Source organism: Cornus florida, unplaced genomic scaffold, assembly GCF_030987335.1.
Source record: "Cornus florida cultivar Cherokee Brave unplaced genomic scaffold, ASM3098733v1 CherokeeBrave_3.0.0_Hap2_Chr03, whole genome shotgun sequence".
Classification (NCBI taxonomy): Eukaryota; Viridiplantae; Streptophyta; class Magnoliopsida; order Cornales; family Cornaceae; genus Cornus; species Cornus florida.
In genome coordinates this window covers 28,279,574-28,307,573 of record NW_026775573.1, presented here as the reverse complement: position 1 = coordinate 28,307,573, position 28,000 = coordinate 28,279,574, and the positions used below count along the sequence as shown (strand labels likewise).

The 28,000-nt window shown below is 33.2% G+C and overlaps 1 protein-coding gene across 1 annotated transcript; it reads left to right on the top strand.

Moving 5' to 3' along the window:
- The first annotated feature begins 10,426 nt into the window (after window positions 1-10,426).
- On the top strand, window positions 10,427-25,251 carry LOC132300093 (telomere repeat-binding factor 1-like). Its single transcript, XM_059797037.1, has 7 exons — window positions 10,427-10,546; window positions 11,101-11,270; window positions 11,443-11,660; window positions 13,931-14,015; window positions 21,658-21,741; window positions 23,711-24,058; window positions 24,773-25,251. The coding sequence occupies exons 2-7, from the start codon at window positions 11,121-11,123 to the stop codon at window positions 24,785-24,787; spliced, it is 900 nt and encodes a 299-aa protein (XP_059653020.1). The 5' UTR covers window positions 10,427-10,546; window positions 11,101-11,120; the 3' UTR covers window positions 24,788-25,251.
- Window positions 25,252-28,000: the final 2,749 nt, after the last annotated feature.

Below are 28,000 nucleotides of genomic sequence, written 5' to 3'. Positions count from 1 at the left end.
TCCTTATGCCAAACCTCATGGGGGGTTAGTGTACTTTACCCTAATAATAGGGTATATTATTTCAAGAATTAACTTGTTTACACATCTGGACTAAAATTGACACTTTTTCCACAAGTCACTTGAGCTTTCTTGCCACCCATAGCGCTCCCTAAATGATTATCTCAAGTGCGACCATAAGAATTAAGAAGCTTAGTAGTTTGCATATCATGAACAGGATACCAATACATGAATCACTGAATCAGCTAAGGCATCTGATTGACTTGAAATTTTAAAAATAATGATTTGAATATGAATTAAAAATCATAATAAGCTCTGGAGACATCACATGGGGCGGAGCCAGGATTTCATTTTAGGGGGGTGTAGTGTATTTGATGAAAAAAAAAAAAAAAAAAAAAAAAAAAAAAAAAAAAAAAACACTCAACTAATATCCCAAATTATTTTTTTCACATCAAAAGGCAAACAAAAAAAATCAAAGCAAAATCAAAAAAATTTCAAGTAGTGATTTTATTAAATATGAATATTGATTTAAGGTGTAACAAAGAATTATCTACGCATGCTGACATACCGGTTGAATTTTGAGCCATCAGAAAGCAATCATACTCCATCTCCAACTCCAAGGATTTCGTGAATCCTGACAACCAAAGAAAACAAGATTTTGCTTAATTATTTCAATCTTAAATTAACAAGATATTTTTCGGTAATGTGAATAATAAATTCAAATAAAATAATTTATTGTTCAGCTGAAAAAGGACAAAGTTAAAATGTTTGACAAATATAAGAACCAAAATATAGATTTTGATAATATTTCCATTCAATACATTACAATTGTCCTCGACGAGATTTCATTTTTTGAAAGCACTGCATATAGCTTCATTATCTATACTCCTAAATATCTCTCTTTCTATATATACAACCAAGCTATCATTCATATATTGATCTCTCATTCGATTATGCAATTCATTCTTTACAATATTCAAAGCAGAAAATGTCCTTTCCACCGTGGCAGTCGCAACTGGTAAGATCAACGCCAATGTCATAAGCAAATACAGCAATGGATACACCTTGTCCTTTTTTGCCTCCACCACTTTCTTTTTTTTCTTTTTTTTGCAAGAGTAGAAATCTCTTTCAATCTTTCAAAGCTACTAGTAGAGCGCACATCAATAATATAATTCATAAGTTGACTCTCAAGTTCTCTGAGCTTGACTGTAGAAAATTCTTTTGGATAATATTCAGCAAAACGAATTAGCTTTTGCATGTCAAAGGCAAAGAATGAATCATCTGGACATAAACATGACATACAAAGAAGTAACTCGATCTATATTAGCCTCACTAAAACAACTATTTAGCTCTTGAAGTTGCATATTTATCACCGAATAAAACAACTCAAAACGATAGTAATGCAAGTTTGTCATTTCTTTTATATTACATCGTCGTCGTCCTTGAGCAAAGAACTTATCATCCATGTTTGGAACATCAATCCCATGTCTCTCACAAAATGAAGAAACTTCTTCAAGTAAAGAATCCCATCCATCCTCCCTCGTCATTTGTAGTCACTACTTACATACTTTGACTAAAGACATAGCATTCACGATATCTTGATCTTTCCTTTGTAATGCTTTTGATAATTCATTTGTCATTTCCAACATTGTCATCATCAAATAGAGACTGAATACAAAATTAAAGGATTCTATTGTCCCAAGTAGAATAGTTGTTTCACCTCTTTGGTCTAATCTAAATCCATCCTCTTCGATAATCTCAAGAACATCAATTACAGATGAGAATATTGTAATTAAACTCATTAAAGTACCATAATGTGACCCCCAATGAGTGTCTCTTGCCCGTATAAGAGAAGTGCTATAATTTAGGCCTTGCCCACTTGAAAGCTCGTCATTATTAAGTCCTTCAATAACTTTAACAATTTGTTTCTCTCGAAGCATATCACAACGTTTACAAGAGGCTCCAACTACATTCACCACATTAGAAATAAATAAGAAAAAAGTGAAAATTTGGCTATGATTCTTTACCACAGCAACAAGAGCCAACTGAAGTTGGTGAGCAAAGCAATGAACAAAAAAAACAAATTCATTCTCTTTCAGAATAAGCGTTTTGAGACCATTGAACTCGCCTTGCATATTGCTAGCCCCATCATAACCTTGCCCACACAGTCTCGAAATGCTTAATCCATATGTAGAAAATACAGTATCAATCACTGCCTTAAGTGAGAAAACAGTTGTATCTCTAGCATGTACCATACTAATAAAACGTTCAATGATACTCCCATTCTTCACATAACATAACACAATAGTCATTTGCTCCTTTATTGATACATTACGAGACTCATCAATTAAAATAGAGAAAAATGCATATCCAATATCTCTAATAATAAAATTGATGATCTCTATTGAAATGGAATTAATAATTTCTTTTTGGATCTCAAGTGACGTTAATTTCAAATTTGTTGGAACATTTTCCAATACAACGGCTTTAACATCCTTATTGTGATGAGCATGAAATCTCAAAAAGTGTATAAAAAGTTCCCTTGATTGTTTGAATCCTCGAATTCATTATGGCCACGAAATGCAAGTCCTTGATGTAAAAAATATCGAATACATTCAATTGATGTAATCAAACGAGTTCGGTATTCAATTCTAGCTTAGTCTGACTGCTTGAAGAAAATTGTTTGAATTTGTTGATTTTGGTTCATCAAAGCTTCACAAGATCTCCAAGCTTGGTTGTGGAGACTATTGGGGCCTCTAACATGAATTTTGAGTTTTTCACTTTTCTTCTAATTTGAAAACCCCTCACCCACAAAGGAGTCACCTCCTGATTGTTCTCCAATATCAAGCTTGAAAAAGAAACAACATATGCAAAATGCCGCATCTTTGGCTATGTTATATTCTAGCCAATTAGAATAAGCACTAAACCAAGCAGGGTTGAAACGACGTGTTTCTTTCTCGAAATTTCTATAAGGAAATTTATGAGTCGGCCCTTTAGATAATATGCTCTACGTAGCTTATCTCAAATATTATGGTAATAATCCATTATTCGAGCTTGTAATCCTAGATCTATTGGAAGATGGTCAAAGTTGATGTCGATACGACTTTGCTTTAAACTATCATCATCTCTCTATAGGGGGTGTCAACTGTGATAACTGTGATTTTCTTTTAAATATTTGATCAATTTTCTGCATAACTGTTTTAAAAAGAAATAGATTATTCAGGGAAAAATTGGTTGTAAATTGTAATTGTAAATTACAATTACTAAGTCCATCTATTATATTAAGCATACAACATATGGTGCTTCAAAGTTCAATCAAAGCATTAATAATCAAATTCGTGTTCTCCAATATCAGCCTTGAAAAGGAAACAACATAGGCAAACGTATAAATAATCAAATTCGTGTTCTCTAATATCAGGCTTAAAAAGCAAAAAACATAGGCGAACAAAAAAATTATTCAAACCCAAAATGTTGACACACTGACATACACAACACAAAAAATCCACATACATGATACATAATACAACCGATATACAAACAATATCTTACAAATTGTAATTTTTTTTATATATATTTACAATCAAAGTAAGATAAAAACTAAAATAAATGTGAATCATGTGAAATTCTTTAAAATAAAAAAAAAGTAAAAAAAAAAAAAACAAAAAAAAAACCTAGGGTTTCTGATTCTTAATTGTATAAATAAATAAATAAAACAAATTTGACCTGTAAATCAAAGGGTGAATCAGTGCTCTCCTTCTGAGTTCTAACATTGATTCAATCAAAGCACAAATTAACGATTAAGAGACTTGGGAGCTTTGCTTTCCAAAAAACCAAAAGCGTGGCCCTATGGGGCTTGGGAGCTTTCCAAAAAACCAAAAGCAGATGTGGGACGTATAATCGAAAGTGGATATAAAATTGATGAATATTTTGATAGCTAAAATGACCGAAACACCCAAAATATATCATTAAATGTTTTCTTGAGGGGGGCATATTTGAACTTTCAAAAAAATATACATATAATAATATTTTAAAAAAAAAAAAAATTCAAGGGGGGCACACGCCTTCCCTAGTCACACGGTCCCTCTGCCACTGAGTATCTCAATGCTCTCCCCCTTTTTGTCATAATTTTGCTCCAAACCGGTGCAACTCAATTTTGTTCAAGCAGATAGAATTCTATCTTAAATCATCTGAAGATTATTTCCTAATAATTATACAAAATAGTTTAATAATTTAATTACAGCAATTAGGATGTAGAGATCAAGTTATAATAACAATTCATGCATCAAATTATAAAATCATATGAAGCATGTAAACATATATTTAAGCATATAAACTTTCTTTTTTAATCCAATTTAAACATGAAAACCAGTTTTTTAATCTTATTTAATCATCCTAAAGCCATTTTAAACATGTACTGAATACTAGATCAAATGAGAGAAGTAAAGAACTTGCCTTAAGGGTTTTGAATTAAAATCTCAATCTCCTTCTCCGATCTGATCCTCACGCCGGTAGCCTCTAGTTCTCACTTTCTTTCCTCACAATTTCTCCTTCCCCCTCTATCTCTGTGTCCCTCTTTTCCTCTCTCTGATGTAACTCACGTAAAACCCTTTTTTGTAGACTAACGCACATATATATAGGCTACATAACAACCTAGTCCTAAGAAAAAGAAAAGGAAAATAAATACAATAATAATATTAATAATAATAATAATCTGCATATACCATATATATATATATACACACACACATACACACAAATATATATATCTACAGCAATATATATATATATATAATACACCCATGGGCTATAGTCATTACCCATCTAGACTTCTTATCCAAATAATCTATGAGATCTATTTGGTTGGTCCATTACTACTATTCAAACCCATTCATTTAAATAAAAATAAATAATTAAGCATTTAAATTAACATATAAATATAAACAAATACACAATTCAGTCACATAAATCACATCAAACAAATACACACAAATAAATCACATAATTCACATCAATTAATTAAATCATTTAAACACATAGCACCATAATTAATTAAAATGTAAATAAAAATAATTAAATAAATCCTTTAAAAATTGGGGTATTAAACTTGGGTTGACTCTGAGGGAGGTGGTGGTGCAGTTTGACCATATTATGGATGAATCTTACAAGGAATGATAACATACGACGTGGGCCACGGGCAGTACCAATATCCGTGATGCTAAAAAGAAACACCAACACTTAGCCGTTGATCGTGTAGCCCATAACTGCAATTTTTCAATGTTCCTCCCTAGATTACTGCAGATGGACATGTTATTTTCCCAAATGTCCAAAGATAGTCTTGGTTCATGTTGTACAAAAAATAATTGCTACCCATACTGTTTATGTTATTAATTAATTATAATATATTTATACAATAATATCATATGTTGCTTATGTTTATGTGATTGGAATTAATTTTAGCAATTCATTTTGATAATTTTTTTTTTTTTCTTTCAAGTTTTCAATGCAACTCATGTTTGATTCATAACTTTTACCTAAGATATTATGCCTAGTTTGGAAAATATAATGGAATGGACATTTCATTCCAACCATACCCTTGTTTGGTATGACATTTAGAATGGGAATGAAAATCCATTCCACATTTAAACGGATGGAATGAAAAAATAAAATTCTTGGCCATCGCTACCATAATCCACCACCGCCTCCCACCGCCCCCCCACCCCCCGCCCCCACCACTACCATTGTAATGTTTCTCATTTTTTATTTTTCGGGAATTTTTTATTTTTCGAAATTTATTTACTTATTTCCCCGTTTTGCATACCGGACACCGTGGTGCTGGGTGAGTTTCAAGAGTTGATAGGGGCATTTCTTCGAATTTGTGATTCTTAGAAATATATTGTTGGTTATTTCGGCATTTTTTAATTTTTCGAGCTGGGAGGTCACGGGTGGGACCCGCAACCAAATTTGTAATGCGTGGGGTTTATATTTCGGGGCCGTTGGACTTCCTACATTATTATTTGATGCATATTTATGTGACTATATGCATAGACATGTCTTGTGGTGTGTTTAGTAGATGTACATGTGTTATGATGGCAAGGAAGATATTTTGTTTTTGCGTAGGGCCTGCAGTGACTAAATTCATTTAAAAAACCATACATATCAATTCAGGTCATTTTCTTTCTTCAGAAACCATGGCAGCTCTCTTTCTCCCTATATACTTTTTTTTTTTTTTTTTCTCCACTTCAAGGCTAGATCTCCCACTTTCCATTTAGAATTCGACTTTACCACTGAAGACAAAGTTAACAAGCACAACGAGAGTTTCAATTTGATTGGAGCAAAGCTTGATTTGGGCCACCTTTGAATTTCGAGTTTTGGGGCTGAATTGGGGTTTTTTTTGGTGTTGCTCTTCTCTTGAGGTAGGAGCTCTTCTAATGCTTCGCACTTTATCTTTTATTGAGAAATTCTGTCTTTTTCTTCCTTAAATTTTGAGATTTAAAAACTAAGTGATGAAATTGTTGTATGTGAATGTTAATGGTGTGTTTTAGTGCCTAAAAGCATGCTTATATGATCAAATGTGTCATTTTATGTCAAAGTTAAGTGCTCGCATGATTATATTGTATTGAGTTATATAAAGAGCATGTTTGTGATTGAATGTTGAAAAGATACCCTGTTCACAGCTTTTATATTATGAATGTCATGCTAATGTTATCATTATTATACAAATGGAATTGAAATTATATTGATATGAGAAGGTGTATTTGCATTGCATGGCGGGGAAAAGGGAATGAGAAAAACGGAATTTGGAATGACTTTTTTACTTATGAAATTGAACCGGATTTCACGAGTTCGATGCTAAATTGACCTAGAGGGAGCGCAACCTGGTGTTGGGCGTGAAAAGTTGATACTAGGCCCCAAATGGTTGCCGGATTTGGAATCGGGGATAGCTATCAATCTCGCTTCAGTTAAGTCGGTTAGCGTTTTTCAAAATGTGGGTTTGGGGTCGATAAAGACCAAGTTAGGGCTATTAGAGGCTGAGTTAGGGTCAGTAAAGACCAAGAGTGGGATATGTAGGCATTGCATTGCATCTTGTGCATACTTGTGTTCAAAAATGCCTAAAAATTATTATTAAGGTTGATTTGTGAATTAAATGCTATGAAATTCCTAATTATGATCCCAGTCTCCTTTTATCTCGTATGTGTGACGTGTGGCTCAAGGGAGTCCAAAGTTGACGCCTTAGGCAACTTCTACTCAGTCTTCGTGCTCACCCCTTTTCAAGTCACGGGAAGGAAATGGCGGATGACGCTCCTTCACAAGTTAGGATGGATTAGTGGACTGTTTTGATATCTTTTGTAGCTACAATCTCATTTTTTTTTTGTGTAGCCTTAACCTGACATGTATAAGCCTTGTATATTTTACGAATTTGTAATTTTAGTTATGTCCCGTAGACATATATAAATGTATTTTGAGAGATACATGCCATGGATGGAAATTCATTTTATTTTAAGGTTGTACACGTAAGGCCTTAAAGCCATCTTTTGATGTATTGGACTCATCTTCGGTTTAACTAAATGTATGAATGTTTAATTATGTTTTGTACCATCAAATATATGTTTTTGGGATAGGTTTAGATTGTATTTGAGGTTCAAAATGGACCATAGGAGTGCTGGGGCTTCACACAAGCTAGCGCAGGCCAAACAGGCCTTAGTATGGCAAACGGGTCGACGCCTAGGAAGAACACGTCGACTGGTATCTTCCAGTGAGCAAATTTTGGGACTAGGTGCTAAACCAGTCGACATGTAAGGGTTACACGTCGACCGGTTCCTGTCCTTCTCTATTTCCATCTTCTTTTCTCCTTTTGACTAACCTCGAGTCGCATAGTGATGTATTGAAGTACCATTAACCTCAGAATGATGTATTAACGATGAATTGGTATTTGAAATGATGATAATGCCCTTTATTTAATCTCGGGGTTGGGTAAGGAACCGGATAGCTATTCAGACCCCAGGTTTCGGGTCGTTACAATCACTGTTTTCCACAGCCGCCATCAACACCGCCGCCTTCCACTACCACCACCATCGCTGTTGCCACCTTCCTCTACCTCTATCTTTCACCACCACCGCCACCTTCGTCTTCCACCACCACCTTCCTCCACTGACATTGCCTTCCGCCGCCACCCTCTACTGCCAGTCTGCCACCGCCTTCTACCACCACCTTTCATTACCACCACCATCGCCTTCCACCGCTACCACTTAGAATTATGATTATCAACCATTCCAATAACATTTCATATTTGCAACCAAAGAAAAGAATGAGAATGACCATTCCATTCTATTTCTATTCTCATTCTCATTCCATTCCCAACTTCATTCCATTCTCATTCACTTCATTATTGTATACCAAATTAGGCCTAAAAAAATAAGTTTTTCAACCAAAGAGTCCAGTCCCAGTATGAGTGGCTAGTAAGGACGGGCCAAAAGAGATCCTGCTCGAGGTGCCTTTTATATTCTATAGATTATATGTGGAGGAGTTGGCCTTTAATCATTGATGACACTATCAAATTCTTTTGTGGCATGAGTAACCGGTAAAGTGCACAAAAAAAAAAAAAAAAAAAAAATCTTCTAAATCCTATAGATGACTTGGTTGTTCCCTTGTTGAATTTTTGTAATAGAGAGAGAGCTAAAATGCACCTTAAATGAATCATATGTATGCTTGTGAGAGTGTTGATTATCATGGTGAATCCGAATCCCTTCCACATATGTGCCTTGGTGATGTGTTGCATGTATACGCTAAATCGTAGTACAACAAAAAAATGTATAATAAAAAAATTTGTTGTTGCATAAATAATGTAATGTAGTCGTTGGATGTAAAATTGTTACATTAACAAGGCGAAGTTGTTGCATAAGCGATGTAATGGCATATGACGCGACACAGGATGAAATGGCAAATAAGAGAATCCAGGTTCCATGGTCATCACTTAGAAATCACAAAGAAATCATTAAAGGTTGTATATTAATGATATCGCCTCAACTTTCAAAATAAAATGTGAAGGTTCGAATCCTTATAAGGGCAAATGGGGATGTGAATTTTTTGTCAGGGGGAGAAAAATCACAAAGAGAAAATTTAGTGAAAGATAAAGGGAAAGAACACATGGTTAAAAAGATAGTTTGGTCTAACGGCCGATCCAGCAACAAAGGTTGGAGTCAACCTTATAATGTCTAATCTATTCTACTGGTGATAGCTTTGGCCATACTCGTGGAGGCCAGAAAAAAGGTAGCATACATCAACGGCCAGGAGAGGCCGAGGGAGGGTTGATCAAAGGTTTCCATATCCAAATCAACATAATGATGATTAAGAGGGGTAAAAAGTAGCTTGGTCCAATGTACAAATTAAACCTACATTGAAATTTATTTTTTAAACTTAACTTGTTAGTATATATTATTCACTTGTTATCTATGCATATGTTATGAATCTCTAATTAGTGGATTCAAATGAATCAAGTCGAGTTAAGCTTTAGTCTCGGCTCGAGATCATGACAAACACGAAAAACTGAGGTAAGGCTCAGTTCATGATTATTTTGAAAAAGCTTCAACCCGACTTGTTTAATAAAATAATAATAAAATGTTTAGAATCGAATTGTGTTTGTGTTCTAATCACTTTGAATCGTTCATAAACTTATGCAAGTTAATATGTTTATGAATATGTTCATTAGCTTATGTTTATGAACGTATACAAGTCTATGTTTATGAACCTATATAAATCTATGTTTACGAACATATACGAGCTGAGTCAAATACTGCTCATGATCGAGTCATTTACTAAACAAATTTAAAAATTAAGTTCAAGTTCAATTTCATTTACTTAGCGAACTTTAAATGAGTTGTGTCGAACCCGAACTATTCATGAATAACAAGTTTCATTTGCTAACACTATACCTGCCTTGCATTGGTGATATTTTTCTTGTTTGCATGGGCTTGCCCCATCTCTAACTCACATTCGTCATATTTTCTCGTTTGACATGGGTTTAATCAACATGAATGTGCTGCAATATTAACGTGCCTAACAAATCAAACATCAAAAGGCTCCAATTTGACTTCTATATTAAAATAAATCTCAAAAATAAACTTAAATTCCATTAATTATTTTTATTTTATTTTATTTTACGAAATTCACTTTATTAACTTAACAAACAAACAAACACAAACCTAACTCGTGAAATCGGATTTATCTGCTGCGTTAGTACTTCAACTAGTTCCTATCCCTAACCTAGCCCGAGCCTCCAAACTTTTATAGTTCCAACCCGTAACCTAACCCGAGGCTCACGCCAACCCGTATCACCATTTCTCAAAAAATTATCCTAACCGCTAAAATCCATATTTTTACAATTCAGGTATTAAAAAGTAGAGAAATATATATATACACGCGCGTACACACACATACGTTTTTGTATGATACATGCACATATTTAGAACACCTATATATACATATTTTCACACACAGGGACCTTCAAATTCTCCGCAGCTTCAAGCACAGAACAAATTCAAATCTTTACCTGGTAGTTTCCGAATCTCAATCTTCACAGAATCACAGTTTCGGATTGAATTTTAACCATGTCTAATTTTCTGTTTCTTATCGTTGAATTGCGATTTAATTGAGGTACTTAGGGTTTGGATAGCATTCAAATTTGTTTATTATAATACCTTGTCATCCATATATGTTTATCAATGCTCATCTGTTCCTGCTGAGCTGATGTAATTGTTCTTATTATCTCCTGAAATAGGCAATTCTATTCATGACGTTTTACTCGTTTTTGCATATAATTTAACGCTTCTGTATGTATAAAAAATCTTATTGTTCTTGATACTTTTTGTTTAATTTTTACTTTGTAATTCGTAAAAGGGTTAATGCCTAATTTAGTATCTAGTGATCTAGAGGTAGTACTTATCAAAAAAAAAAAAAAAAAGAGAGAGAGAGAAAGAAAAGTGATCTAGAGGTAGTGATTAAATGTATTTAGGATTAATTTGATTAGTTCAATTTTCTCAGACTTTGTATGGAATTGGTTTTCATTTAGTGTTGTTCTCTCTTATGTAATGATATGGTGCTCTCTAGGTTTCTGAGGGTCCTTTTTGATGGGTGCTCCTAAGCAAAAATGGACACCAGAAGAAGAAGCAGCTCTTAGAGCTGGAGTTGTTAAGCATGGGGCAGGCAAGTGGCGTACGATACTGAAAGATCCAGAATTTAGTGGTGTCTTGTATCTACGGTCAAATGTAGATCTCAAGGTATAAATCCTATAACGTTATATCATTTGTTCTTTGGGAGTATTTTTCGTGAAATAAATGTGTGGTTTGTTAAAATTTAGATTGTAGTTATTTAAATGATTGTTTTGCATATGCTAGCTGTCTAGACTATTGTATATGGTGTATCATTTTATTTGGTCTCGATGTGGCTTAGGACAAGTGGAGAAATATGAGTGTAATGGCAAATGGATGGGGTTCTCGAGAGAAGGCGAGGCTAGCACTTAAAAGGCTGCATCAGGCCCCTAAACAGGAAGAGAACCATATGGCTCTTACTAAAGTAGTTCAAAGCGATGAAGAAATTGTTGATGCCAAGCCTCTTGCAGTATCTAGTGGGTCTCCACAGATTGGTGGTCCAAAAAGATCAATCGTAAGGTTAGCCATTCTTCTTATCATTTGATGTGGCATAATATGATTCCATAATTTCTTTGTCTTGAAAGTAGTAGGTGGCAATTATTTCTGATTCATTTTAGCTTAAGTAATTATAGTTCTCAGTGTGGACTTGATAGTTATAACCTAAGTGTTGATCATTTAATCAACTTAGATCCATTAATTTTATTCTTTTGGTAATGAGATAAATACTTAAACTAATATGTATCTCAAACTTACTTATCAAATATATATATATATATATATATATATATATATATATATATATATATATGTATCTCAAACTGAGTGGAGAACTAAAATAGTCGCTGTTGACACAGGAAGTCAATTTGTCAGTATGGAGCATTATGTGTTTATGTTTTGACTTGATTAATGCGACCTTTGGCAAAATCTATATAAGTATGAAGCATGGTTTTGGACTTCTAGTTGGAGTCATGTTGTGACTTGTGATTGTGACTGAAGAACTTAGTTTTATTAACAATGATATCTAAGAAGTTTTACCATATTAAAAGGAATAATTGCTTAAAGGATTTCTAAGTTTTTAGATTCTACTCATTGTATTGTTGATGAATAGCAATGCACATGAAGGACTATTAAGCTGCTGCTCATTTGGCACTACTACTCGCCGGCATGTTAGAAGTCACTGTGTTAACAGATTTTCTATATAATTATGTTATAGTTGGCCATTTATACCTTATCAATAGGGTATTTCTTTAGGCATGTTAATGAACTGTGTTTAAGTCTAAATGCATTCTGTTAGCAACTGATATATGTATCTGATTTGATGTCCGACAAAAGTTGAGTGGAAATGTCCATGTTTGAACTTGGAATATAAGGGGGGAAAAAAACATTGTGAGAAATACTTGCTTTAGGACTAGCCTGCAGATGATACATCAGCCTCTTGTTGTCAAATAAACAAAAAGAAATAAAATTGTAGACTTCTGGGTTCCATGGAATATTTGGCAATGTCAACAATGACATTATTACACATAAAAGAGCCATAAAATTGCAAAAGGGTTGTGCATTTCAATATGTCATCTTTAGATGGAATCATGTTCATTGGTAGCAAGACATCAATGAAACTGAAGCTAAAATTGAGGTGTAAATTTTGTAGCCACACTTAAAAAGCAGAATATAGAATTTAAGGATTCAGTTTTGTGAAACTATAAAACAATGTATACATAAGTGGTAAACAATTACCATTCCAGTGCCAAAATAAAAAGGGTTGGCAATTATTTTTTATCTTTTATTTTTGAAAGAGATTGAAACAGTTGATTGAAACATGTGTTTTTGGTGGTCCTTGTGGAGGGAAAGAGAAATAGGAGATCCTTTGAGGGAGAGGAAACTCCTATTAGTGTGCTTAAGTTCTCTATCCTTCACACACTATTTTTTAGCTTCGGGGGAGAAATTGTACTTCTGTTGGGGAGTTTGTGGATTTTGTGGATATGTTGAGTGAATAGGGGCCCTATTTGGTCCTTGTGTAGTTTTTGGGATGCACTCCCCTCTTGAGCGCTGTTTATAATACTTATCAAAAAAAAAATTGTTTTATATTTCTAGACATTGTATGTATTGATGTATATCATGACATTCTAATAGAAACTGAAACACAAAATATGATGGAGAACAGAGGAAAAAGAATTGAGAGTATAATAACATATGCATGTATTTAGGGAGGTAGAGAGTTCCAAAATTTATCCGTGAATTATTAGATAATTAAAGGTTTCACATAATTGTCAGATTTCAGATGTTGATAAAGAATTTACCACCTGGACCTTTGTTCTTGGACCAAATGCAGATTGCTATCAATTTTTTTAGTAGAATATGAATTAGACAGCACAGAGAATTTTTGCATTCATTTTATCTTTGCCCTTTCCAGAAGACATAACTAGTTCTTCAGCTATTCTTAACCAATTAACTAGTATTTACCTATTCCATACCAAGAAACCTTAACATATGAGCGTCTTATACTTTTAGCATTTCGTATAAACTATCTATTTGTCATCACATGGAACTAGTTAGGTTTTCATTTTCCTTATGTGATTATATGTTTCTTAATCTTCAGGGGAAAAAAAAATGTTTCTTAGTCTCAACATTTGGACATGAATACTAGCAATGAATCAAGGTTATGTATTCAGGAAAAAATATATATCAAGGTTATGTAGTTTGACTAGTCATTTATGGAATCAATAACCTTTTTCCTTGCATTCCAGGTATCTAATAACATTTTGTGTTAAACTTCCTTCTCATTGTTATAGGTTGGACAATCTTATAATGGAGGCTATAAACAACTTGAAGGAGCCTGGTGGTTCTAATAAGACAACTATTGCAACATACATTGAGGTATTTTTATGTTTGTTTAAGTTATTTTGAGATTTCATTGATTCAGTCTTGAAAAGCTCCAGAATCTTAAGAAAAAGTAAATTAATAATCTGGAACTTCGAGAATAGGTCAAACATGGAATCTATTTGGGCTCTGTATCATCAAATTTAATCTCAGTCCTATGTTGTGTTTATCTTTTGTTGATACAACTAGGCTTAGTTATCAGTTATGGTACTGATCACGGCTCCAGACAGCCCAAAGCTTTGCCTTCTCTTGCTGTGCTAGAACCCCAAAACCATACCCCTCTCGTCCCTTTCACAGCCAGAACCCCATGCTTCCAGTAGTTTTTAGCGATCAACTATAATTGGTTTTGGAACCGTTCTACTATGTTATCCTACATAATTTATGCAGTGGAGCTTGTAGGATAGTGTTATCTGCGCGATCGTCCTAAATTATTTGCAATCATGTATTCTATGAGCACATATCTCATCTGCCATTTAAAAAATTGTGCTGCAATGCATCCGTATTATGAATCCTTGATCATGATGAGCTAATTGGACCCTCCAATAGCACAATTATCAAATGAAGGTTTGACCTGTGCACTCCTGTGTACAACATATATTGGACTTTTCAATATGTATCGTCTATTTTATCTAGGTAAGACTACTGGGAGTTTCTTTAATAGTTTTGCATTTTCTTATTTTGGATGTCTCAATTGTTTAATAATAAATGTGTCTCAAAATATTTTCTTATACGACATGATAATCTTGAAAGGTTCAACTTGTTATTAGTGTTGCATAAGGCTTTGCAAAATCAAGACTCAATATGAGCAAATATTAGAACTGAATTTTGTGAGAGTATTTAAAGAATTCAATTCTCTCTCTCTTTATATGAGAGCAAATAGGAGCCGTAAAGGGATATATTGGCACAATAAAAGATATGTACTTTTTTTTATTATTATTATAGGTACAATAAAAGACATTTATGATGTATATGTGAATATAGTTAGAATGACTATGAGAGAAACTATTAATTTTTTATTTATTATTATTGTAGGCTTACGTCAAAAGTCAGCATTAAGCTAATATCTTTTTCCTTAGTTATGGATGAATGGAAAAGACACTTTCAGGATGGGATTCCATTGTGTATGCTATTTGGTGATGATATTATAATTGATAAAACTAGAGTTAGTACTAAATTGGAGGTTAAGAGGTTTGGAACGAAGCTCCAGAATTAAAAGGTTTTAATATAAGTAGGAATAAAGCTAAATATATGGAGTATGACTTTAGTAAATCTATATAACTACAGTTACGGATGCAGTGAAGATTGAAAAAAATCAAGAGATACAAAAAGGCCACTTTTTTCCCCCTCAACATATATGTGAAGATTGAAAAATCAAGAAGATTCTTCCCCTTCAAATCTGCTCCTTCCAAATACACCACCACACAAAATATTATGAAGCAGAATGTTAAGCGGTTAAGAAATATCATGTGCATAAAGTTGAAATATCATGTGCATAAAGTGAGTGTGGGGAAATTGCGTATATTGAAAAGGATGTGTTGTAAGTCAAGAAAGGATTGGACTAGAAATGATGTGAGATGGTTGAAGTAACACCAGCTGGAGATAAAATGAGAGAAAATTGATTAAAGATGGTTTGGGCATGGGCAAAGAAGACAACTATGTGCACCTGTTAGGAAGAGTGATATGACCCACATTAAGGGTAATGCTAGGAGAAGGGGAAGGCCAGAGTTAACATGAGTGGAGTAAGCAAGGGAGGATATGATAACAGGTAGTCGGAAAAAGGCTTTGTTTAGTTTAATTTAGCTGAGTTGAGTGTTTAACCCTCTATCTGCCTCTTTGGATGAGTAAATGAGCAAGTCCTGTCTGCCTCTTTTGATGAGTAAATGAACAAGTCCTCAGTTTGCAGACTTTGCGCGTTGAGTTTGTCAAGACTATTCTCTCGTAATAACTCTCTTTTTCCCCCCTATTTGAACTCACACACCTACTTTGCCTCTATGGGGACTAGAACTACCTATCTTCTACTTTAGAAGGGGGGGGGGGGAAGTACTACAACCTTTGGTCTATTTGCTCTTTTCTTCTTTTCATTTATCTTTTCTTAATTTTATTTAATTTTCTGTTTTATATTCTTAATCCATTTAAGGGTTATTATTATAAGTATTTTTCCTGAATTATTATTACTACTACTACTACTACTGCTGGTGCATTTTAGCTATAAATGACATTATAGTAAGTGACTTAAACACTTTGAAACCCCAACCAATTTCCCTTTCTAATGCTTTATCCATGTGACAAAACTTCAGGAATCATACTCATGTTCAAATCCATCCATTAAATTAGAAAGAAGTCTGTGTGATGCATGGGAGTGATTGAATATAAATTAATTCCATTCAATGATCCAAATTAGTAACTTATTTATGGAACAAGAAAACTAATAAATGAGTGATGATGCTTCATTAAGGGTAATATTTTATTTTAGTAAGGAAGGATATGATAATACGTGCAGCTAGGATCTCATATAGAGTCGAATGAATAAATCTAATTCATGTAGCCAACTCCAAGTAGTTAGGAAAAAGGATATGCTAATATGTGGCTTGAACTAGCTTTTGATAAATAATACTGCTACAACTATGGTTCAATTATGGGAGTACCTGTTCTGCAATTATTTCTAGTGCAACCCTCTTTCGTTTGATCTTATGGTTGTTTGAAATCATGAGTGCCTTTAATCATTGAACATCTGGCTAGAGTTTTAACGCCCTAACTATCTATATTCTGTTTTTATAAAAACTTGTGTTCCTAACAATGACTTCTATTCAAGAGTTCTTTTGTTCATCTATGAGCCATTTAGCATTTCGTCTTAAACTTTCATAAAACAAGCAACTCCAGAGCATGTTTCTTCATTATGTTATTATAGATTTATAAGAGTCGTAACTATCCTTTTTATGAATTTACTGGCCTTAAAATATTTTTCTTTCTTTCTTTATTTTTTGTCATTGGTGTATCACGTGGTAATGGTTGACACCTCATATTCATATTGATGCACAATGTCTATATATTGATGAGCGTATTTGTACAAGTGTATGTATGTTTGCTAACAACCAGTTACTCTAGAAATCTAGATGTTATTGAGGGTGTAACTTATTATACATCAACATACCTCTCACTTCTTGTCGGATTCTCCTTCTTGAGCAAACCAAGTACATGTCAGAATATTCATGTACGACACTCGGGTCTTACAAAAAAGGACTAGGTAATTATACTGAGAGTGCACTTGCCTTTATGTTTCTACATAGAGAGAGAGAGAGAGAGAGAGAGAGAGAGAGAGGAGAAATGGGAATAGTGAATGAAGTTTCCTATCCAGTTCAATGCAATTTTTTTTTTTTTTTGATTATACATGGGGCCCACTAAAGTACATATGAAAATATTGTCCTTTCTAGGAACCTAAAAATGTTTTTGCACAATGAGATATACTAATTTTTAAATGATTTGATGGAGTAGAAGGCACATTTAAATATTTTGTATAGAACAAATAATTTTATTCCTCTGTGTTGTGTAAACATTCCAATTTCTTTATTTGCAGTCTCCTCCCTTCTAATATATGTTTATCAAATGCAACACCTCCATTCCCTCTCTAGACTCAATTTGGAGCAAAAGGAAGTGAAAGACTTTTATTCAAATTGTGAGAACCCTTGAGGTATATTATTTGGAGTTAGGTCAAAGGTTCTCCCTTTCAATAAACCAAATGGGGAGTGAGATATGCATTCCTTTATTAGGAAAATAAAGTTTCTCTTTCTTTCTATATATACATATAATATTTAATTAATGCACCTTATTGTGTAACAAATGCTGCTTGGCAGTGTATTTGATTTCAAATTTTAATGTTACATGGCATGATACTGCACTAAAGATAGGCATCAAATCTCACAGTAGATGTCTACACCAATTGTTTGCGTAATTTAGTTACTTATTTGAGCGTAAGACACCTGATGAAAATCCACTTCAGTATATTGAAATAGATTTTGTGCTCTACCTGTGTATCCTTTATCTCACTGCTTCGAAATACCAACTGAACAGAATGATCTTTGAAGGGATATAATGAAATAAATAGTGTTCTTTTAATTGAAACGCCTCATAGCTTCAACCAATTATGTGCTTCAATATAATTACCAAGAATGTGCGTTGTAGCTTGTTTTCAATACTCAGAAGCTTGATTGAACCAAGTCTCTGCAATTTCAGAATCCCCCTGTTGAATGACATGTTCCCTCAGGTCAGAATAGGCAGGTCAATCTAAGAAACCATACGGCTTAGCAATCAATTTTTTTAGTGTCCCATTTTAATCTACCATTTCTAAATGAATGAGATTTCCTGTAGATTTATCCCATTGTTTCAAGTTAACCAAAAGAGATTGATTACATCAATTTCAAACTTTCATTTGGATTAATAATTAGTTTTAGTTTTATCTTTTCTCCCACCTTCATTAGAACAAAGCATAGGAATTTCTCAATTATCACTAGAATTATTTAAAGGTAAGTATCTTGGTTTCATATAAAATTTGTATAGCATTTTTGAAAAAGATTCCTTAATAAAAATTTTTAAAAAGAAAAGAAAGAAGAAGAGACAATACCTTTTTTTTCCCCTTTTTCCTGGCTGCTCAATACCTTAGCAGATCAACTCCATTACATAAGTTGATTCCAAACTTTTATTTCATATTTCGACATAATTACGGTGAGAGGAATGCCAAAAATGAAAGTAAGGCTTTTTTTGGGAAAATAAGGCTTTTGTTCGTAAAATTTGTGAAAATGTATGCTAATCTGTAGAGGGATACTAATTTAATAATTTGTTCCAACCCGAGGCATAAACAAAGACAATCATAATCTTTCTAAAAGATTCGGTGTACAAATAAAAATAAAGGACCTGTTTTTGCATGAGAAATTATTACATGGTCCTGGGCCAATCACTAGTTGACACGCAAGTAATTGTGTCAGCTTTATTCATCTTTTTGGTCTTGTGTCAGCTAGTGATTATGATGCCGAGACCCGGGACCATGTAATAACTTCTTGTTTTTGCATAGGATTCATGAATAAGGACAATAAGACCTATTTCTCGATTCAATAGAATTCAAAAAAGGTAAATAGGGGTCTCAAATAACAAGAGAGATGTTAAGAATGTGTCCAATTATTGATTGGCGTGTGGTTATTGATAATAATAGTAAGGAAAAAAGATAAGTAAAAAAAAAAAAAAAAAAAAAAAGTGTTTGACCCATGAGTTTCTTTTTATCTGAATCATTTTTTTTCTTTTCTCGGGTCAAAGTTGCTTTTTTTTTTCTTTTTTTTTGTGTGTGTGTGTGTGTGTGTGTCTAACTGGGTGATTAAACATCCAACCCGTATGCACAAAGCTATATCCCCTGAGCCCTTCTTCTATTCTTTTTTTTGCACAACTAGGCCATCCTAGACTTGAAATGGACCTCACCCATGAAGTAAATTATCACACATATGATCCTACCAATTGGAAGAGTAGATTCTTTTTCAGGAGTGATTCATCCTTCCCAAATGCAGCATACAACTCGCCCTTCTACTGAGCTCTCTAAGTGTGCTTGTTCCTCCCTTCTTCCTTACCATGTCAAGTCTTTGTGAAATAACTCAGATTAAAAGGGAAAAGAAGGTGTTAAGAGACCAACCTGGACAGGGGCGGAGGGAGGGGGTATCTATTAGTAGTAATATTGTATAGTTATTGATCGTATTTTTGTACAGGAATACTAAACCCCCCCTCCCCTTCCTCTTCTTAGAACTCTATTAATGGAAATTATTTATAGTTATTAGGTGATTTTGTATAGGAAAATTAAAGTTGACCTCCCAAAAAAATTTAAATTTCTCATTGATAAAGTGACCATAAAGTCAAGAATAGATTAATAGTCACCAAATTTAAAAGTTAAATATGCTAAATAGTGACCTTTCAAGGACAATTTTGTCAAACCATTGTTTACTTAAAAAACGTGACCTCTTTCTCTCATTCACGTTCTGTATGCTCCTCTATCTCCTCAAACCCTAAAATGGATTCAATTTCAGCCATGGACGTGTCATTGCAATATCGACGATTAACAAAAAAAAAAAAGATCAATTATCTCAATGTTTTGAGATTGCATTTTTTTCCCCATGGAAATGTATTCTTTTGAAACAGACTATTTTTTCAAGAAAATCTAATACAAACTGTGAACCCCGGAAACATTAGATCATATTCATGGAAAACAAACACAGCACTGGGACATATCATCTCTACTCTCCATACTTGACTGTTAAGGCAATCTATAATTCTCTATATGCTTAACAACAAGAAAGCAAACGCATTTGATGGTTGTTGGATCAATAGGTACCTCCAGTACGAAACTGACGATTCCACCAGCAGCAAAATGCACCAATTTGTATATATACATTTATGAGCGTGTGTCATTTATGGTGATGGTCGTCACTGCTTGTTACTGGAAAGAAAGTAAATTATTTAGTATCTTCTTTCTTTTAAAATTGTAGATATCGATTCATGTTTTTATGTGTACAACTCTTCGCCATATTGGAATTTGTTTTCCCTTCTTCTTTTTTTTTTTTTTTTCCCAGGAAATGTTCACAGGTATTTAAATGATTTTTTATAAAGGACAGTCATGTAATTAATCATCAAATTGTCACTTTTTAGCATTTAAGTTTTAGATTTGGTGACTATTTATCTTTTCTCAACTTTATGGTCACTATAAGGCAATTCTGTTTAGTTTTGGTCACTAAAATCTAATTTTACCAAGAAATTACTTGTGACCCTTCAAAGTTCAATGAACCTTTTTGGTCTTGCCTTTAAAAAGTCAAACCTAATAAAAGAAGTGTTAATTATTATAGTAATCCTTGCTACAACATATTAATACTCTCTCTATATATATGTAAGTATATAAATTATTTATTATAATTTAGAGAGAGAGAGAGAAACTCAACAATTGACAACCTCATTGATCGGCTGTTAACTAATCTTCTTTCTATTTATTTTTCTCATATTGTTTATAGATATGCTTTTAAAAATGTACATTAAAAATGCACCAAAACAAAAATCATTGCAATTCTTCTGGCTGCCCCCTTGAACCTGGACCAATCCTAAACTCTCTAAATTGGGCTATTTTGATAGCATGTTTCTTTAGACTGAAAGTGGAATTTGTCCCTTATTTTCCTTTCCATTCGCTCGGATCTCTATAATCTCACCAATTTTGTCTGGATCCTCCTTTTCTTCTGAAAAAGGGAAAAAGGATCTTCTTTGGTGGATTCCTCTTGTTCCTTTTTAACCCTCTTCGTTTCAGAAGAACTTATTTCTAGATTTGTTTCTTCCTCACTTTTTGGGTAATCCCCCTAAGTAGGTAAATACAATGTAGGTGTTGATCCACGTAATACCTACATTGTATTCTAAAAAGGAGGCGTAGTGTGTATTCACTATTTTTACTTTATGCTTAACGTGGCACTTCACAAGAAAGGAAATATATTCAGGTTCTATTGCCAGTCCAGAGGTCTTTTTTAATTATTGCTTATACTATATTGTGATATGCAGCTTTTATGAAAATTTTAATTTGGTTCTGACCTTCACTGTTCTTTTTATATATATATTTATTTTAATTTTACAGGAACAGTATTGGGCACCTCCAAATTTTAAAAGATTGCTGTCAGCAAAATTGAAGTTTTTGACTGCAAGTGGGAAACTGATCAAGGTAAATTGTACAATGCATATCTGAGTTTGTTTGGTTTTAAATCTATTGTCCTCGTGCTGCTACTGACCTAACTTGGTTGCCATCAAGCTAATTGATTGTTAGAACGTACCTTGAATTATTCTGTTCTTATTTATGTGATGCTTACAGTCTGCAATTTTGGAAAACTTATTTAGTTCCCACAAAATATACCTACTTATGTTGTCAAACAAGCTGGGTCTAACTTTAATTAAAATAACTAAATACTGTGTTTGGGTTGAGGGTGTTGGAAGGAAAGGAAAGAAAGGGAAAAGAAGGGAGATGTTCTCATGTTTGATTCAAAATGAGGTGGGAAAGTATAAGAAAAGGAGGGAGAAGGAAGGGGTTGCTAACCCCTTAAACAGCATTTTTGGTATCATCGCATAGATAGGACGAAATAAAAGGATAGGATATTGGAGTTAGCGATTACCTGTTCTACCCTTTTTTATAACAAATGAATTTCTGTTTTGCCCTTTCTTTTCACATAATAAAGCAATTTTTTTTTTTTTCTTTCTCTTCACTGTCTTTTTTGTACAAGGTGAAGGGGTTACCACTGTTCCTTCCCTTTCTTTTCCTTTCCAAATGGTCCAAATGAGAGACGTGATTGACATTATCCTTTCCAATCATGTCTGTCTCAACAAGAAGGGTTATAGAGGCAGCCTTACCCTCATCTTTTTGTTGCAATCTCTATGAGCTGAATGATATACCTTTTTAAATAAGGGTAAACTGCTTAAAAAAACAAATACTAATGATTGGGAATGGAATCATTCGCAGTGGCTTGAGTGTGAGAGAGGAAGGAGGTGTTGGTTTTATGAGGTTAGCATGAGGTATATTTGGCAATTTGTCCTACTTTCTAAAAGCCCATGTTACTCGCATATTCTGTTTAAGTGACCAGTAAGTTTTTTTTTTTTTTTTTTTTTTACTATTTAAAAATAAAAAAATAAAAAAAAAAAGGTGACAAGATTCTATTTACTTAAAATTTGAAGTTGTTTTTGTGCAGACTATTAGTATTAATCTTGTTAACCACCATCTGCTCTAAAAGCTTAAGCTGTTAGAGAGACTGTAACTTCAATATTTATATCCTCTATAATATATTGTCGGATAACCTTAATTAGATAAGTGTTTTATGTTATGAAAATGTGCCTCAGTCAAATTATTATTCAAGATCCAGCAAAGAAAAAAAAGAAAAGGAAATACTCGGGTCTACTTGAATTGGCTCATTTAGGCTACTACATCTGCATGCACATATTATTGCCAATTTAAAGTCTCAATTTTCTAAAATTCTAATGGTCATCTTTGGAAGTAAAATATGTCTTGTTATCAATTTTGTTAGTAATGTATTGAAATCATTTTAATGTGCTCCATTTGTATCTACCCGTCAATATATCAGTGTCAGAGATGGAAAACATGCTATGTATAACTGAGTAGGTTATGCTTTTGAGTAAGTTGATAAAGTGTGTCTTATATGACCAATATTCTGAAAGAAGATACATATCGAGTTGCAATTTTATTTTATTTTTTTAGATTGGGTTGTTCTAAGATCTCCTTGAAACATATATTTGGCAAAAGAGCATGTTAAAGATTGGGAAAAGCTTATTTGTAGCATGATGTTTTTTGGTGTTGATTGTGCATATGGTTCTTGTATTAGATTTATAACTGGGTCATTATACTTTAGTTTTCAGTTGAAACTATTGTAACATGGTATGCAAAATGTGGTTCTTGTATTAGATTTATGACTGGGTCATTATACTTTAGTCTTTAGCTGAAACTATTGCAACATGGGTATGCAAAATAATGTGCTTTAGCGCAGGAGTGCTTTACAATTATCGGTAACCCCATTGATAAGTATGTACTGTCCTACATCCATATTGAACTGAAAATTGAATTAATATTTTAGAATATTTGTTCAATGAGTAGATGGTCATAATGTTTGGCTTTCTTGTTTTTCTTACAGATGAAACGCAAGTATAGAATTGCGCCACCTTTGTCATCTGACAAAAGAAGAAATCCTCCCATGTTACTCTTGGAGGGAAAACATAGGGCTTCTCCTAGAGTTGACAAGGATGATATCAATATTCTGACTAAATCTCAGATTGATTTAGAACTGGCCAAGATGAGGAGTATGACTCCACAAGAGGCTGCTGCAGCTGCTGCTCAAGCAGTTGCAGAGGCAGAAGCCGCTATAGCAGAAGCTGAAGAAGCAGCAAGGGAAGCAGAGTTAGCAGAAGCTGATGCAGAAGCGGCACAAGCTTTTGCAGAAGCGGCAATGAAGACACTGAACGGAAGAAGCACCCCGAGGATGGTAAATTCTTTATATTATTGTTTCTATTTTATTGGGGTTTCTTGTATTTTCTTGATTTAGTTGGTTGAGGTTGGTTAAGGGGACATGATCATTGTTATCATCATCCGCTTCTTCTTTAAATGGTATTTTGAATTTTTTTTTATAAAGATCTCAATAATGGACATGCTTATTTAAATATAAAAAAATAAATAAAAAATCTTCACTGGACATTTTCTGATATATACTGTTTATATTATTATAGGCAACACTGTCACGTGGAAATATTTAAAGCAGCTAAATCAAAGATCAAATAAGATACATGGAAATATTTAAAGCAGCTAAATCAAAGATCAAATAAGATACAAAAAGGAAAATAAAAAATAAAAAATTTAGACTCCGTTCTCAGCCTGACTCTCTGGTTTAAAGATTGAGGGCTGAATGTAATAGTAAGAACTATGTTTTCACATTTTCCATGAGAATATTCTTAAGATTTCAGGAATGCCACCACACAACTTGGACAGTTTACTGGGTGTATTAGAAATTTAGAATAGATGTAGGATGTTGTATATGTTATTATATCCCACTGCAATTCTTTTCCTTTGTTTTGATTGGTGGATTTGTTGATTTAATCTCTCACTGAAAAGGCGGTGTGTGTTATACCCGCATTCCTAAAGTAATTGCTTGTGCCTATTTCTTCCTACTTTCTTTTTAAGCTCTTCTTTGTGCAATGTGCAGATGATTCGTGCGTGATGGAAATTCACAAAATGTGCTATCAGGATAGATGCATTAGAGCAATTTCTGATCAGCATCCGGATAGATATATGTATGTCTTCTGCCTGCTTTGCCTGTGGTTGTTGTATATATTGCAAGGCCTTTCTGGCCGGTAAAATTCAGTTTGTTCCTGTACCAGCGTCAATCAGTAGACTCCGGAAACAGCTCTTTCATCGGCAGCTTTCGCATATTTTTCTGGAAACTTCTGCTTCAGAGATGATATCCGTTGCGTTTGTCAGTAACTTTAAGAACTGCCTGAACACAGAAACTAGGAGGTACAAAGAAACGATAAAAGTTGGATTTGCTTAGGACGATCATCATGCAGTGCTCCATGGCCATGTATTTTTGGAACTTTCGAGACACATGTTTTGTAACGGTACCTTTAGGGTACTTGTATTTCCAAGTGCTATTTATCTAGAATGTGGTTTATCCTGTTGTTCAAATGTGCCCTAGTTAGTATGGCTGCAGAGATGGAAATGAGAATGAAATGTTCGAATCTTTTTCTTTTGTTGTGCTAGTGAATCATCAACATTCTTGAAAAATAAAGGGTTAAGTACAAAAAGCCCCATCATAAATCCTCCTACTTTTTTCAATTTGTGTAAATAAGGATGGATCATATTTTTGGCAGTAAAATTATCAAATTAACACTTTATCATTAACAAAAAAAGGGGAAAAAATGTCAAAATTATACTTAAATTCATATATGATTTAATGATTTTCTTTCTCTGTCCTCCATAGCATAACAATACTATATATGTATATATATGTATGTACACATATATACAGTCTCTCTCTTTGATATATTTCACTTCAATCTCAATTTTATTCACGCTTCTTATCTTTTATTCAATAGTCATAAATAAACTCAACTATTTATAAAAGACTGAGACAACTGCTGAACTAGTAAGGAATGTCATCTTGTATTAGTGCACAAAATTAAATTTTGAAAAAGAAATATTTAAGTGTAGAAATTTGCAGATAAAAAATAAACACGTCCACACAAATGAAAATACTGAAAGAATTGATCCAAACTTCCTAATATTACTTTGATGTGGCCTCCTCTGAATACAAGAACTAATTTTTTTTTCTCTAATTTTCTCTCTATTTTTCATATATCCTTTTTTTATAATTTCTATCTATTTACACCGAAAATTTGTAACTCATTCTTAATTTTTTTCTTGATATTTTAGAAGAGATTGGAATTGGATTGTTGATTTTTTGGAGCGGGTCAAGTAGTCTTTTTAAGTTGTGCTCTCTGCTGATACTATGAAATTTTTTAGGGTTTGCTGATCCCGGGTGCTCTGTTTGAGAGAAAGGTACCATCAACGTCACAGAGAAATTTTAAAGGGAGTATATATATATATATATATATATATATATATATATATATATTAGAGAGAGATATTAGTGAATAAAAATTTAAATTTTCTATTTGAACTTTAAAGTTCAATCCCTTAATGAACTCTAAAAAACTAAAATTGTAAGTTATTATACTTTTTGTAGAGAATAAATTATTTTTTTTCAAGTCAAGAAAAAAACAATATTACAGTAATACCCATAAGCATGATTTTAAGTTTTAACCCAATTAGATGTGGACCCCACCCTAGCCAACTCACAAAACCCTAAAAAAGCGACTTTCGAAAGGGGCTCCCCTAAATTCTAGGAATGTTCAAAAAATTCAGTAAACTGAAAAGTCAGACTGGACCAGACTAAATTGGGCGATTTGGACGGTCCTGGGCCCAAAATTAAGGAACTGTCTAATCCTGGTTTAGGGTCCTGTTAGTCGGGACCAACCCGGACCAAACCGTTACTATATTATTACATATATGTGTATATATATTATACCCTAAACCTAAATCAAGTAAAGTTCTCACGTGCCCCCCTAAATTTTTAATTTCTAAAATTATCTTAACTTTTTCTTTCTTTTGTTCTTTAAATTCCTTAAATTTTTTTTAAAATAAGTCAAATTTTCTTTTTTGAATCATATTTCAATTTTCTTTCCTTTCAAATATATCTCAATTTTCTTTCTTTTTTTCTTCTTAAAATTCTTCCTTTTGCGTGTTATATGTTAGTTGATTTTTTTTTTTTTTTTTTTTTTTTCCTCTGAATTAATATCTTAGCTTCGCCCTTGGCTGCCATGAAACCTTATATACCAGGAAAAATAAGAAATTTTGTTTTTAAAAAATAAATCAATTGAAACTGACGAACCGAACTGAACTGCTTTTTTGCGATTTGGTTTGGTTTGGTTTGGTTCCATGGGCATATGGTTCGGTCTGGTTTCAAAAAATAGTAGAACCGTTACTCTCAATTCGGTCCAAACCGGACCGTGTACACCCCTAAATTGTTCATTCCTTTGGTTTGAAAAGATAATTTTAACCCCCTATCATGTATGGTTAATTAATGAAAAAAAAAAAAAAGAAGAAGAAGAAGAAGAAGAAGAAGAAGAAAAAAGAGGAGGAGGAAAGAATAATGATCACATTTGAAAAAAAAAAAAAAAAAAAAAATATTTTAATAAATTTACTATTATGCCCTTTTATATTTTAAAATATAAAATTATAAATTTATCTATGTAATACGGACTATAAAAAAAATATTTTTAGGGCAAATCATATTAGCCTCCCCAATCGCCTCCATCTCTATTCTCGTTCTCCAGTCTGCCTTCCAGCCTCCCCAATCGCCTCCGTCTCTATTCTCGTTCTCCAGTCTGCCTTCCAGCTTCAAGCTATACTCACCGCCCTTAAGAATAGTTCCAAGAGAAGAAAAGTACAGACAATTTTTGTGACACCGTATTTACAGATTAAAGCTTGCTTGTTGTGATAGACAGGCAAGTTCTTTCGGTTCCATATCTTTAAATGTTTTTTGTATGAATGCTCATCTTTTCCTGCCGAGAAAATATAATTGTCCTTATTTTCTCCTCAAACTATTAATTCTATTCGTAAGGTTTTACTTATTATGACATATAATTTAGCACTGCTGTACCTGTAAAAATTCCCATTGTTCTTGATACTGCTGGTGTAATTTCTTAAGTTTGTTACTTGTAAAAGGATTAATATCTAATTTAATATCATTTGATCTTGAGTAGTGATTATTTGCTTTTAGGATTAATTTGTTTAATTCAATTTTGCTAAGGAATTGTTTTTCGTTTTTCAGTTAGTTATGTTATCTCTTATGTGATGATATGTTGCTCTCTAG

Excerpts from the sequence above, each read along its gene's own strand:
- LOC132300093 (XM_059797037.1), top strand. The coding sequence starts at position 11,121 with ATGGGTGCTCCTAAGCAAAAATGGACACCAGAAGAAGAAGCAGCTCTT. Across the intron at positions 14,016-21,657 it reads CTATTGCAACATACATTGAG|GAACAGTATTGGGCACCTCC; the intron begins GTATTTTTATGT and ends TTAATTTTACAG. Across the intron at positions 21,742-23,710 it reads CAAGTGGGAAACTGATCAAG|ATGAAACGCAAGTATAGAAT; the intron begins GTAAATTGTACA and ends TTTTTCTTACAG.